The sequence below is a fragment of the Anomaloglossus baeobatrachus genome, chromosome 6 (genome assembly GCF_048569485.1).
Source record: "Anomaloglossus baeobatrachus isolate aAnoBae1 chromosome 6, aAnoBae1.hap1, whole genome shotgun sequence".
Taxonomy (NCBI): domain Eukaryota; kingdom Metazoa; phylum Chordata; class Amphibia; order Anura; family Aromobatidae; genus Anomaloglossus; species Anomaloglossus baeobatrachus.
In genome coordinates this window covers 64,521,764-64,536,562 of record NC_134358.1, presented here as the reverse complement: position 1 = coordinate 64,536,562, position 14,799 = coordinate 64,521,764, and the positions used below count along the sequence as shown (strand labels likewise).

General features: G+C 44.2%; 1 protein-coding gene across 1 annotated transcript in view; it reads right to left on the bottom strand.

Moving 5' to 3' along the window:
• RSPO2 (R-spondin 2) overlaps window positions 1-14,799 on the bottom strand; it is a 267,109-nt gene that overhangs the window by 126,563 nt on the left and 125,747 nt on the right. The window contains exon 3 of the mRNA XM_075316218.1: window positions 6,789-6,977. Coding sequence (XP_075172333.1) covers window positions 6,789-6,977 — 189 coding nt within the window. The remainder of the gene's footprint in view (window positions 1-6,788; window positions 6,978-14,799) is intronic.

Below are 14,799 nucleotides of genomic sequence, written 5' to 3'. Positions count from 1 at the left end.
TGCCCCGTCTCACTTATGGGCCCCCCCTCGTTGCTGCTGATGCTGCGGACTCTGTGTAGGTTGGTGAAGCACATTCAGCACCCTTACCAGCAGGTTTAGCAGACCGAATACTTGGTTTGTTGCTCTAGGGACCTGTTTCCCCGTGCGGGCCTAGTCTACCAGGAGTCCCCTTACTCAGTCACCTCGCTTCTTCCTGAGGTGACTTTCAGTCTGACTGTGTGGTAACCGAACTCCCCCACCGACAGCCTCTACACGTGCAGGGTCTGAATAGTGACACTGTGCACGTCCTCCTTCTGCGACTGCACACTGCGCTTCCTCACTTCAGACTGGTTCACTACTGCCTCCCCACTGTGCCTGCCACTGCAACCTAGCAACCAGCTTATCCATCCCACCACTAGCTGAGATGTGGAGGCCGCGCCCCCTGCTGGGTCTGCCCAGGGGTCACTTCTATGGTGTGTGTGAGAACTAGCCATTATGTGTCTGTGTGTCCACACCCTATTCAGCCATCAGGATTACCTGTTTGTACCGACCCAGCATGGGTGCAATACTCAGTGGTGCCTGACCAGGTCAGGGGCGCCACAATGGCACAAGAGCTCTTCTTCCCCTCTGCAGAGGCAATTTGCACTAGTAGACCCCCGACACACCTTATAACAGTGCCTCCTATAATACCACTACCTAATCTGTAGAGTCCCCATGTGTATCAGTCTGCTATATAGTGTAGAGTGCCCCTCAATGTAAACACCGATGTGCTTAAACTAAAATTATATACTATACAGTATACTGTGTTTGACTGCGCTCTGAGGATCTCTATCCACATTCCACACAAAATGATAGCATCTCCTTCTTGTGCTCCAATAGTAGCCATCAGGCTTTAATGGCGTTTGCCCTATATGCTCTCATGATTGGATGTGCTACATGGTAGAATAACTGCAAGGCATAATAGGGGAAGCCCACTGGGACACGCCAAAGGTCATATGATCTTTCTCTGTATCATGGTGGCAAACATTTTAGATGATTTGTCTGAAATGAATACCAAAGTATTAATTTTTTTAAATTGAGTGAAAAAAATATAAATATAATTGAACCAATTCGGCATAAATTCATTTTGGCAGACTCATCTCTGTCACCAATGCCCAAATGATATCGCCACCTGCTACTTCTTTTCTAATGATCACCAATGGATTTATTCATTGCTCAAGTCCCAAAATTCCAGTCTATGGATGGCACAATGGGGAAGATTCAACAAAGTTTTTGAAAGAAAACTGGACTGTAAAAAAATAAATAAAATAAATAATATTTAGAAAATGTTTACGTTAGTTTGGAGCAGCTCCACCAAAATGGGTGAAACTGGGAGACGCCGTGGCATGGTCATGTTCTCCCATCAAATTCACAGTTTCGTATGTCAGAAATGCTGCTCCAATTGGACTGGCGGGGCACACGCCACTGGGATGATGCACCATATTGATTAAGTGGAGTGCGTTTCTTAATGAAGGACTCACTGGAGTATGATGCACTGAATTTATTAAGACTGGCTTCCCCCATACTAGTCTTAATGAATTGACACCTATATCTTTACTTCTGATATTGTGTAATACTTCTCTGAGAAGGAGCCATACCAGAGACATAGAAGTGCCACATAAAATATTTAAAAAAATTCAACCACTTAAAAAACCTAATCAATAAATACTCTGTAGTAGAGTGGCTTATCAATCCATAAACAAATGAATACATAAATTTACATCACTTTATGAAAAAGGTGATGAAAACAATATGAGCAAATAGTTTGTGGTAAGTAAAATAGTAAATGTAAATCACACTGGGTACATGGTTGACAATATTTTAATCAAAAGAGCGTAAAAGCCATCCCACCGCGACAACTTGGTAGCCTATTTGCATGTACTGTTGCTATTTATTGCTTTACTTACTGTTGGGTATTTGCTCATTGTTTTATCCAAAAGGGAAGGTTTGTGAATGATCGTAGTGTGAAAGTCCCCTACACGTAGCATTTAGACCAGCAAGTGCTTGGGCTCATTTCTTTGGTTTTTGTTTAGACGGGATTTGGATCTTACAATACAATATGTAAAATGTGTTTCTTTGGGTAAGTGAAGTTGCTCGCCTGAATCTGGATGGGCTTTTCCCACCTCTACCCACTCCATTACCTCTACCCTATCCACTCGCAGGGGGTTGGACCCGATAGACTTAAAGTTCCTTCCAACTCTACCATTCTATGATTTTATGATTCATCCCTCATTTATCCTCCTCTGTGTTTGAGATATGGCCTCATCTTCCCTGTATATAAATATGGGCTTGTTAATGAAGGAGGCATGATCATTAAGAATACACAGATAAAAGATGACTTTGGCCTAGTTGGTGTAACACTGTACAAAGACTAATAAGACGTCGTACAGCGTAATCCCCACTAGGTGGCAGCAGAGTAGTGAAGGAGAGACAAAGAAACACTGTAATGGAAAGGCAGCTGAAGTACAGCAGAGTAACTTCAGCAGGCAGTTAACAGGCAAACCACCAGGGGGCAATAGAGTAGTCAAAACAGTCAGGGTCTAGCCAGGAAAGTCGAGTCACAGCAAAGGGAGGATTAATATCAAAGTCAGAAAACAGAACCGAGTCGGAAGCCGGGAGATCAGGTATACAGAGGGAAACACAAACAACAGACAGGAGAGGGAAGTCAGGGATCGGGACAGGCAGACGAACGGGGGAGGGTTAAAGTCAGGACACAGTAGCAGGAGGCAGAACAGATCAGGAACACTTACCAGAGCCAGTATATAAGCTGCAAGGCAGAAAGATCACTGGCACTGAGCCATATGTAGAGAGGCAATATATAGCGTCCTGGGAGCCACAACGAGGCAAGGGAAGTTAACCCCTGACATGACCAGACCAGAGCTGGGTGTAACCAGCAGCAGGGAAAAGCCGGCCTGGATCATGACAGTTTTCTAACAAAACTGGCTTTATATACAGGGAAGTGGAGACTAGATCAAAGAAAAGGAGAAGTGTATGAACTAAGAAACAATGTCAGATTCAGGAAAAACAGATATTAAAAATATGTAACTTTTTTTCTAGTGAAAGATAATAATAATAATAAATATTATTATTTATTATTAATTATTATTATTATTATTATTATTATTATTAAAAACTAAAAAAAATAAAAAAAAAGTACAGGTTCTCTTAAATTTGCTTTGAAAGCACTTCATGAATATCCTAAAAACAAAAGTTTTATTTAAATAATGTTCACAGTGGCATTTAATTGCCAACAGAACTGCGACGAGAACCAGTATCCATTAAAACAGGTAAGTGGCTACAGACTAGTGCCCTCCCAGTCTGTACAGGCAAATAAGAAAAAAATACATCACATTTTCAAGTCTATACAAATGTTTATACTGAAGGAAAGGGCTATTGGCAGTGTCTTGAATCGGATATTCCTCATTGTTTGTCCATATCAATGTAGTACCAAGTCATTACACTTTAAAACACTTTAACCTTCAAAAATTAAAATAAATAAATAAAAATAGTTAGGTTCCCCTTTAAGCAATCTTACTAATATACATACACAAAAAGCACTCCAATATATTTGTATGTTTTGTTTTTTTTATGGATAACATTGATTGTGGAAAGTTATTCCTGACCACATCAAACATCACACAGATGTGACACTTATTATGCTTTATGGATTCTTCAGCTTTCTTTATAGACCCTCTCTTATCTCATGGGAGCAGCATCAAGTCATAATAAGTGTTTTGTCTGATAAGCATCAAACTGTAAGAGCATCACAGTGACGTCTTCAAGATATTTTAATGGAAAGGGAGAGACAATATCTTTGGAAACTTCTAGCACAATTAAGTACTCTGTTTTTTTTTCTCATGATCTGCAGAATTCATACAAACAACAAAACATTCCTTGCATCATATTGGTTCTTTATGTTGTATTATGTATTAAAAGGGAAGATTTAAAAGGAAAGGCCTTAAGCAAGGGAGTGAAGGATCAAAACAAAATTACCAATATATGGACTCTTCTATTCAACAAATTGTCTTTACATCATCGCATTGACCAGGAGAGGGCAAGTTGTCCTCATAATTCCTACAGGACATGATCTTGTCATCAAAGCACTGTACAAAGTCATAAATCTTGGATGTCACATTTTTAGGATGTGCCCTCGGCCTTATATTAAACATATTTGCTGGGCCTGCTATCCAAACCTCGAATCCCATGTAGTATATTGGGGTATGTTGCAGTTCCCTGCATAGGGGAACTGTGACTGTTCAGGAAAAGACCCAAGAGTGGGGCAGTTTTGTCAGTCGAACCCTACATGTCCCAGCCAAATGTAATCATAACAATGGGCGAGCTCACCGTAGTGAGGTTCAATTACATTTTTACAATATAGCCAAATCATTAACTATATAACACAGGGTTATAATAGCACTGCATGGTAATCTGTGTGATGACAGTTTTTCATGTAGTACAAATCAGTTCCTATTCAGAACAATAGGAGAGAAGCTGCAGAGTTTATTTTACTTACCGATATACCATAGCACCATTACTTCCACCGTACTTTACACAGACTTTGTTATCACAGTCATCAGTATCAGAGAGGTCACTACTAATGAGGAGTGGGCACTTCCATGTTTGCGTGCTCAGTAGTCATAATGAGCATTTGGTGATCGGATAAGCGCGGCTCAAATACAAGAGTATAATGGAAATCAATGGGGAACTCTAGCATTTTTCCAGAAAAAATGCTTGAGTTCCCCATGGTAGTGCCTGCTCATCACTAGTTATAAGTACCGAGCACCCAAGCATGGTAGTGCTCGCTTATCACTAGTTACTAGTACAATAGTATAATGGAAGTCAATGGGGAACTCTTCCAGCAAAATGCTTGAGCTCCCCATGGTAGTGCCCACTCATCACTAGTGGTTATGAGTAGCGAGCACCCGAGCATGGTAATGCTCGCTCATCACTAGTGCTTACAAGTACTGAGCAACGGTAGTACTGATTCATCACTAGTTACAAGTACCAAGCATGGTAGTACTCGCTCATCACTAGTTATGAGCACTGAGCATGGTAGTGCTTGCTTATCCCTAGTTACTAATACAATAGAATAATGGAAGTCAATGGGGAACTCTAGCATTTTTCCAGGAACTCTTTCGGCAAAATGCTTGGAGTTCCCTATGGTAGTGCTCACTTATCACTAGTGATTACGAGTACCGAATACCCGATCATGGTAGTGCCCGCTCATCACTAGTTACGAGTAGCGAGCACCCGAGCATGGTAGTGCCCGCTCATCACTAGTGCTTACAAGTACTGAGCAACGGTAGTACTGATTCATCACTAGTTACAAGTACCAAGCATGGTAGAACTCGCTCATCACTAGTTATGAGCACTGAGCATGGTAGTGCCCACTCATCACTAGTTATGAGCACTGAGCATGGTAGTGCTTGCTTATCACTAGTTACTAATACAATAGAATAATGGAAGTCAATGGGGAACTCTAGCATTTTTCCAGGAACTCTTCCGGCAAAATGCTTGAGTTCCCTATGGTAGTGCTCACTTATCACTAGTGATTACGAGTACCGAATACCCGATCATGATAGTGCCCGCTCATCACTAGTTACGAGTACCGAGCACCCGAGCATGGTAGTGCTCACTCATCACTAGTTACGAGTACAAAAGTATAATGGAAGTCAATGGGGAACTGTAGCATTTTTCCAGGAACTCTTGCAAAATGCTTGAGTTCCTCATGGAAGTGCTCACTCATCACTAGTGGTTACGAGTACTGAGCACCTGAGCCTGGTAGTGCTCGCTCTTCACTAGTCACTACAAAATGTACGGAGCTATGCTGTTGCAACTATTGTATAGCAGCAAACATCGGATCAGTGGGGGAGCGTGGTGTCAGACTAGCTATCAAGTTAAGGTGTGTAATGGTCCTGGAAAACTCCTACAAATATCAAATGTAATTACTTCCTAGATACTAATTTATGTAATTTCTCTGTCAATTAACCATTTATTGCAGTTGCTAGTGTATACACATGCTACTGTACAGACAATACCAGAAGGTGACAATATGGCAACTCGTATGTCTGAAAGAAAAAAAATTACAGAGGGATCTTTCAATCTTCATTGATTGTGCTTGTAAAAACAAGCACTTTTGCAATTTATTGCTTTCTTAAATTTTCAGCCATTCTTGAGATATTAACATTTTTCTGGGTTTTATGGCTCGTTGCCTAGGAGACCAGCCACCGCTGCTGTCTAGCCTGCAAACACTGTGCTAAGCCTGGTTGATATTTGGAGGAAACAGAGCTACAGCGATTCTTGTTAGCTTTAAAGCAGAACTTAAAGGCTCAATAAAATGAAAAAAAACAAAAAAAAAAAAAAGATCTTGTAAACACTGTCCGTGTCCCATTGTCTAGCAGCAGTAGTCAGTCTCCAAGGCAACGAGATGTAAACAAAAAAAAATTAAATATCTCAAGAAAGGCTGAAAAGATTAATAAGAGGTAAATTGCAAAATTACTTATACTTACAAGCAGTATCCAACAAAACAAAAGTTTATGAATATGGAAATATCCCTTTAAATCCAACATTTTCTTCTATCAGAACAGTAGTGCTTTATCTAAATGAAGCACAGGCCCCAAGAGACAGATCATATTTAGTACGAACCTATCAATCTGCAATAGAGAAGAGGGAAGACCGTCACTGGACGTCCATGTCTCAGAGCAATTGCAAAGGGTCAAGTTTCGCAGAGGAGGTCAGATCAAACAAATATATGCAATAAATCGGCTTACTTGAACATCTGTTCATGTCGGGTGCTCTTAGTCCATAGTATCCAGGAGGACAGGAATGCAAACATTCTCCATACTGCCTCATCCCTTCTCTTCGCAGAAAGAAAAACAGTTTTGGTTGGCAGCGGATGCACCCATTGTCTCTTGAGCACGACAGACAACCTTTGCATACTGGATTGGTTCCATAACTAGCTGTAAAATAAAAATGTGCACAGTCAAGGTAAGAAGAAGAATCCAAGAGGGCAGGCAAGGACAACACTTCATTATATGGACTTTTTACATCACAGATTTATGGAGCATAGTGGATGCAGGACTGGAAAACAGATTGCGTTGGGAAAATGTGGGGTACCCACAAAACGAGGAAAGCCAATGAATATTAATGGCTGACTGAGGCTTCCCAGAAAGAGTAGTGGAAGTTAACATGAGACAAAGTACCACATTGCTAGAATCAAGTAGAAGCGGAGCAGTGGAAGATATTGGTGGGTATCACAGAAGATACTTATTGGTGGCAAATGATGAAGATATATATCCTAAAATGGTGGTATAACTTCTAATAAAGGGTTTCTCCATCGCCTTTCGCTTCTGCATCAAGAGCAGAGAGGCACTGATAACGTTGAGGTGACCGGTGCCTTCCAGGTCTTGTGCACTTGTCTGGCTTATTTAAAAGTAGAAATGAATGACTCAGGAGAATCCCTTTAATTCTTTCATGGTCAGAACAAATATTTAATCATAGAATGGTAGAGTTGGAAGAGACCTCAAGGGCCTTCGGGTAAAACCCCCAGTGAGTGCCGGTTTTCCTAAATCAGAGATTCAGATTAGATGTTAGGAAAAACTTTGACAGTGAGGGCAGTCAGAGATTGGAACAGGCGACCACGGGAGGTAGTTAACTCTCCATCAACGGAAATCTTCAAGCGGAAACTGGATAAACATATAGCGGAGAAGATGTAGGAAAACCTGCACTCGGGGGGGTTGGACCCGATGGCCATTGAGATCCCGTCCAACTCTACCTTCCTATGAATTAAATCATCCCAGCTATATCATTATCCAGCTTCTGCTTGAAGATTTCCATTGCTTGAGAGCTCAGTACCTCTCGTGGTCTCCTGTTCCACTCTCTGACTGCCCTCACTATCAGAAAGGTTTTCCTAAAGTCTGATGTGAACCGTCTTCCTTTTAGTTTCATCCCATTGCTTCTTGAACTTCCTTGTGCTTAAATTGCCGTTGCATAGTTTCCTATCCAAATGTGAGAAGCGTTTTAGGTCGATCTAGCCATGCCTATCTCAGCTTGGTCAACATTCATACAAGCTCTCCTATATACTTGTTTAAAGACAAACTTGTTAAACGGTTTGTATTAAAATTTAAAAGTTCTCCTTTTTCATGGATAAAAGGATAACTTTCTAATTGCTAAGAAGTCGAAAACAAGGCCATGTCCTGCAGTCCCATAGAGAATGAATGAATGTTGCAGAGGGGCACATACTTGGCCTCTACTCCATTAAGATGGGCCTGTTCAGAGGCCGGTTTTCCCGATTGGTTGGTCATCCTAGCAGTTCAGCCCAAATGATTAGGAAGTGTCACGCTAGGTACAGGTAAATACAAAGTGCACACCAAAAAGGGAAGGGAAGCCCTGTGTAGAGAGAGGGAAGATTGGTGACCCCTGACCAAACCTACTGCTGGTCCCTGGGATCCCTCACCACCCTAGATAGGTTCCGCACCTATGCACCAAGCCGGATACCTGACCCTAGGTATCCCTAGTGCTAGACCCTAAATAGGGAACGGATGGGATGAGCTCTGTGTCAACCCCACTAAACACTAGAGAAGTCACAAGGGGGAGACATAGGGGAAAATAATGAACTATTATCATTAGATGTCTCGGGTAGAAGTTCAGCAGAGTTTTCAGCAATAATATTACAGAGTAGTACAAACCACCTGCTTGCAACCTAGGCTTGAAGGAACTAAAAATATCACCAGCACAGTCCAAAAGATCGAAGGGGTATTTAAACACCAAGGGAACACTGATAAATCAACAGCTGGGTGGAAGTCGTTTTCCTGCTGGGTCCAAAAGGGGGAGAAATGATTCCAGCAGGAAAGCTACCCATACCAATGACTACTGACAGCAGGAACAATGGAAAGTCAGGGAGCGTTCTGCACAGCCAAACGCGGTGACCTTCAATGGCCAGAAACCACATGACTGTCTATCACATGTGACACACCCATGACAGGAAGGTATCTTATTCCTATGGATAGTTTATAATATAATATAATATAATATATATATATATTTAAAAAATATTATAAATATATATATATATATATATATATATATATATATATATATATATATATATATATATATATATAAAAAAAGATTACATATAAAAAAAAAAATATAATATATATATATATATATATATATTATATACACACATACATACATACACACTATATACATACACACTATAATATATATATATATATATATATATATATATATATATATATATATATATATATATATTTACTTACTTACTTACATGAGCACCATGTAGTATTATGGTTATTTGAAAGGATATTTTTAGGGTTTATTTTTATTTAAAATATGAAGTTGGGGATTAACATTGATAGATATCCTTTGGTAATTCTTTACTAAAGAGACGCTGTTAAATGGCATTAATATGATTCAGGTAAATGGCCAAAGCTTGTATACGCCTTTGCATGGATTTAAAATCGCTTTGTAGAATTATATACTGTTTGAGTAAGGCTGGAAGCCAAAATGCGTCATTTGTGAATCCTAATTTTAGAAAAATGTCAAAATCTTTAAAAAAAAAAAAAAAAAAAAAGGCAAGTTATGCGATTAGCATATATTCAGAAGGAATGTAGCAAGATAATGTACCACCCCTGAAGTCATCAGGGTGCTACAAGGTTCTGTATCCCCAACAGGATGCAGGGCTTACCCCCTTAGGGACCCAGAACCCCGGTGCCAGTAACACCAAAATCCCAGGTAATCCCAGTTTTTCCCCAACAATCCCTCATACAATGGTACCTGGCTGGTGTTGGACCATGGATGGCCGCCTAGAGGTAGAGCCACTCCTGTCCACTAGTTGACCAGGTTGGAATGGCAGACTGTGGAGAGTAGTCAGTAGTCAGAACTGTAGTGACTGTAGAGGTGTAAAGGTGGAAGTGAAGTGACATCCTGACTCAGGTTAACGGTGACCTGGTACCCAGGAGAGGTGGTTGCCGGTGGAGTACTCCCGGAACTACGCACCGACGGGGTACAGGACCCTAGGACAGGAAAGAGCTTCAAGCCGACCTGTTAACACCTGCACAGCAAGGGGACCACCAAGAACCTTGCTGACCCTAAAGAATCCGAAGACTCAGTAGCAAAGGGAGAGCCAGGGACAGGAACAGAAACTCCATCCCCACAGGGTTCACGCTACAGTCAGGTGGACAGAGGTGGACAAACCACAGACCGGGGACCCCCAGTGTTCCATACCATGGGGACCCACTTACCAGAGACAGGTGCAGGGGAAGAAGGTACCAGAGAACCACACAGGCACTGGGACAAAGGGGACCTGAAGGCGAAACCAGCCGGCCTCGGGCAACCAACCAATTAACATCTCAACAGTGAGTAAACCAGTTGCACTGAATACTTATCTGGACTCCTCCTTCCGACGCCCACCGCACCATACACCCGCTGGGGCAATACCCTACTTGCGGAGGGATTACCATGCTAGCTGCTAATACCATCAGCATCAGTAGAGATATTTTGCAGCGGCAGCTCCCTACACTTAGCCGCAACACCGCAAGTGGCATCACAAATAAACTTTATTCACCAATCCCCTGTAAATATCCCCATTACAAAAAGGGCCCAGGGCATGGAACCGGGTAACGGCCACCATCATGATGTCGCGGGCGGGAAAGGACGCCGCTGTGCTGCGCTCGCTAACGCTCGGGAAGCGGTGGCGGCTCGGTGGCTTGAGCGGTGGGCCGGATCCGGGGACTCGAGCAGCGCTCCTCGCCCCTGAGTGAAAGGGGGTAGTTTGGTTTGGGGATTTGGTCCGTGACGCCACCCATGGGTTGTGGTGAGGTTGGACACCACCGCTGCTGGTGACGGGGAATCCCGGGAGCAATGGCAGGGAGCAGCTGGGATGTTGTTTTCCCCCTCCGTGGGTAGGGGTTGGTGGTCCCGGAGCCCGGTGAGATGACGGTGAGGCAGGGTTGGATAAGTGCAGGGTCGTCGGGACTGTGCAGCGCGGTGCCGGATGGCACGGTTGTACTCACTCAGCCACAAAGGTACGCAAAGTCTCTGGTAAACCAAACGGCTTGATGGACGGGTCCCGCAGCCGGCTGCTGTAGTCTCTCCCGGACGGTTAGTGATGGCTGCCTTTCCCTGCACCTTTGTGTATGTTCGGTCCCGATTGATTCCCACCGGTAACCCGCTCCCCAGCATATATATGTGCCGGAGGAGCCCTTTTGCCCGCAGGCTCTGGCCCTTGGAACTCTAGCTGTGGCGGTAGCAGTATTTCCTTTTGCTGGTCAGACGGTTGCCTTCAATCGGGTCTTGGCTGTTAGGAAACCCCTGGGGTTCCGGTCACTGACGGATTTGACCTCTAATGGCGACTCCAAGCCTGGTCGGGGTCCGTAGGCCCTGCCTGTGTGTGCTGGCTTCACTTCGCTCCCCGGTTCGGTACCGGCGGGCCAACACCCGTCCCCGGTCCTACGGTTCCGCGTTGATCTGCCTCTCCAGCAGATGACCACCACCGTCTGCCAACCTTGCTCTTTGTGCCTGGGCCACACACCCGTACACGGTCAGTTTTCTCCTCTACTTCTACTTCACTCCTTCCACTTGCACTTCCCTAACTGATCTTCCTTCCTTTTCCCGCCTCCATGACTGAACTCCCTGGTGGGTGGGGCCAACCGCCTGGCTCCACCCCACCTGGTGTGGACATCAGCCCCTGGAGGGAGGCAACAAGGATTTTGTGCCTGGCTGATGTGCCTGTCTCAGGGTGGGGGTGTATGTTGTAGTACCTGTGAGGACCTGGCTGGTCCAGGGCGCCACAATGACATCCCCAAGATGTACACTGTCCGGAACAGAGTACCCCATATCCCTGGGTGCTACAATAAGATTGGCAAAGGGTTTGTTCAAAGATTTGAAGTAACCACTAGTGCTCAGTACTCATAATGAGCATTTGATGCTCGGACGGGCTCGACTCATTAACTAGTATAATGGAAGTCAATGGAGAACTCAAGCATTTTTCTTGAACTCTCTCTTCGGGAGAAATGATAGAGTTCCCCATAGACTCCCATTGTACTCGACAAATGAGTAGAGCCCATCTGAGAGTCAAAACGCACCGAATCACTATAGTTGATAGATATTGATTCACATGACCTAGTCCATAGGCTACATTTTTATTATTTATTAATATTTTTTATTTATATAGTGCCAACATGTTCCGTAGCGCTAATCCGTAATCTGTGACTGTTGGACTGGAGCTGTGAGAACTGCCTCTTACCAGACATCCATCACTCTTTTGATTAGCGGGCCTGGCGACATGTCCCATGCGCGACATGTCACAATGGTGATGTCATGTCAGACTGGTTAATCAAGAGGAGCCACAGATAAATAGTTAGGCAAGAGGCATTAACGGCTTCCATTCAATGGCAACAGATTACAGACGTGGCCAATGGACCAGGTCATGCAAAGTTTTTTGCACCAACCCTACCAAATCACCCAACGATTCTGCCAAATATTGATGGCTGCAATGATCTTCACTAGCTTCAAGAGGATACACCATGCAAAAACTGATGATACACTGTTAGAGGTGGAGTGTGACTCCCTGGCCGGGCCAGGTAGTCACAAATAGGGCCCCACACAACACCTGTTCCCTCACAGGTGACATCAGCCAACCTTAAAACCCTAGTCACCCTCCTCAGGGCTAGATGGACCCCTGGTGGACCCAGGCGGTTGGAAGACGCCCACCAAGCAGTCTAGACAGCCCAGGGGCGGGAAAACAGAGTTCAGGGACAGATCAGTTGTAGAGTTCGAGGAGAGTGGAGGTCAGGCCTGTGTCTCAGGCCTGAAGGAAAACTGACAGGTGCCAGGGGTAGGAGCCCTGGTGCCTTTGGCTAGGAAGCAGATGGCGGTCTCCATCTGCAGGAGCCAGGAAGACGGCTCGGTGGAACCGAGGTGGACCGGGACAGGGTAGTGGCCCGCCGGTAAAGACCCGGGGAACAGACTCGGAAACCGGAGCACACAGGGGAGTACTCAGACCCTGAAGCTAGGTCCAGAAGCGACTGGAACTGGTTAATTAATTGATTGCGGCCAGGACTAGAGGTCGTGTCCCACCCAAAGTCCCGATTGAAGGCAACAGCCCACCGAGGGGGATAACAGGCCACCGCCAGGGCTCAGAGTTCCCAAGGGCCAGTGTCTGCGGGCAAGGGCTCCATAGGCCACATCCAGCCGGGAGCGGACTCCTGAAGTTGCAAGCACAGGCAGTCCACCATTACACAAAAGTGCAGGAGAAAGACAGAGACCACCAGCCGGGTGGGGGACCAGAACGCAGCTGGCTGCGGGCACCGACCACCATCACCTTGGCTTACCAGAGACTCGTGTGTTTTCTTGATAGTGAGTACACCAGTACCCTGCGGTCACCCATCTCCCTGCACCAACCCCAACGGGTCCCGGGGCCACCATCCCTGCCCACGGAGATGTTAACAACTTGCTGCACAACATCTCCCCTGGGTGCCCAGTAACTGCAGCGGTGGTGTCCAAACTCACCACATACCGTGGGTGGCGTGACGGCCCTGCCCGTACATTTACGTCCTACATCCACCACCCCCAAACCCTATTTATTCGGAGTGTCCGCGGGATCCCCCGGGTCCGGAGACCCTCGAGCCACCCACCGGAAGGCCCAGACTCGAGCAGCGGCAGGCTGCCGGCACGGGGGCGGCACAGGAGCACATGGAAAAGAAAACCAAAGACATAATTAATGTGCTCTAAAGAAAATAAACTATTGTATTGACAGAAAGGGAAAAAAATAAAGGAAAAAAAAAGTAGCAACCAATCACAGCTTAGCTTTCATTTTACTAGTGCAGTTTGAAAAATGAAAGCCAATCTCTGATTGGTTGCTATGGGATACAAAGACTTGTATGTTTTTTTAGATAAATAAAAAATGTTTCAGGTTATGCTGGTAGTGTTCCTTTAAAAGAAGTTACCTACGATTTGTAAAGTGCTGGTCGCAAGCAGAGGGGTTTCATTTTCTAGGCTATAGGAAAACAGCATAGGCCTCATTCATCAAAAAGGTCTAACAGTAAAACTAGTTATGTTGACCAATCAGAGAGAAGCTTTTAGTTTAGAAACTGCTCTGGTGAAATGAAAGTTGCACTGTGATTGGTTGCTATGGGCAACAAGACAAGCTGTTTTGCTAAGGCCTCAGCCATTTTCCTATGGCCTGTAGTATATGTGTGCGAAATCCTGATAGTCAATTTTTTTTTCTAAATAGCAAAAAGGAATATCTTCCAATAACACAAAATAGTTGAAAATTCTCGTCATAATAATAACCTCCCCCTCAAAAAAAATACTCAGAAGAAAAATGTTCTGTCAGTCAGAGCCGCTGTTTATGTGAATGTAGCCTGTAGGGATTACAGGGCGCTGCACAATGTCAGGAGGCTGCTGGTGGCCTTTGATGTGAAGGGCTACTAGTGAGCTCACCCGGCCTATTGATAAATGACAGGGACATACAAGGATTATTACAAACTCCATAGAGGAGTGAAAAATAAATGAAATGACAATCGTAAAACATAATTAAAAAGAGTTCTCGCCTCCCAACAATCAATTTACATATCACCATAATGCATTGATGAAAAATCTGTAACATTATTCATTATACTCTTACAGGGGTTGTTGCTTGTGAAAAACATGACTGCTTCCTTATAAAAAAAAAGTGCCACGCTGGTTCACAGGTTGTTGTTGGTACTGCAGGTCAGCCCTATTCACTTCCAGTACTAAAAGCATGTCTTT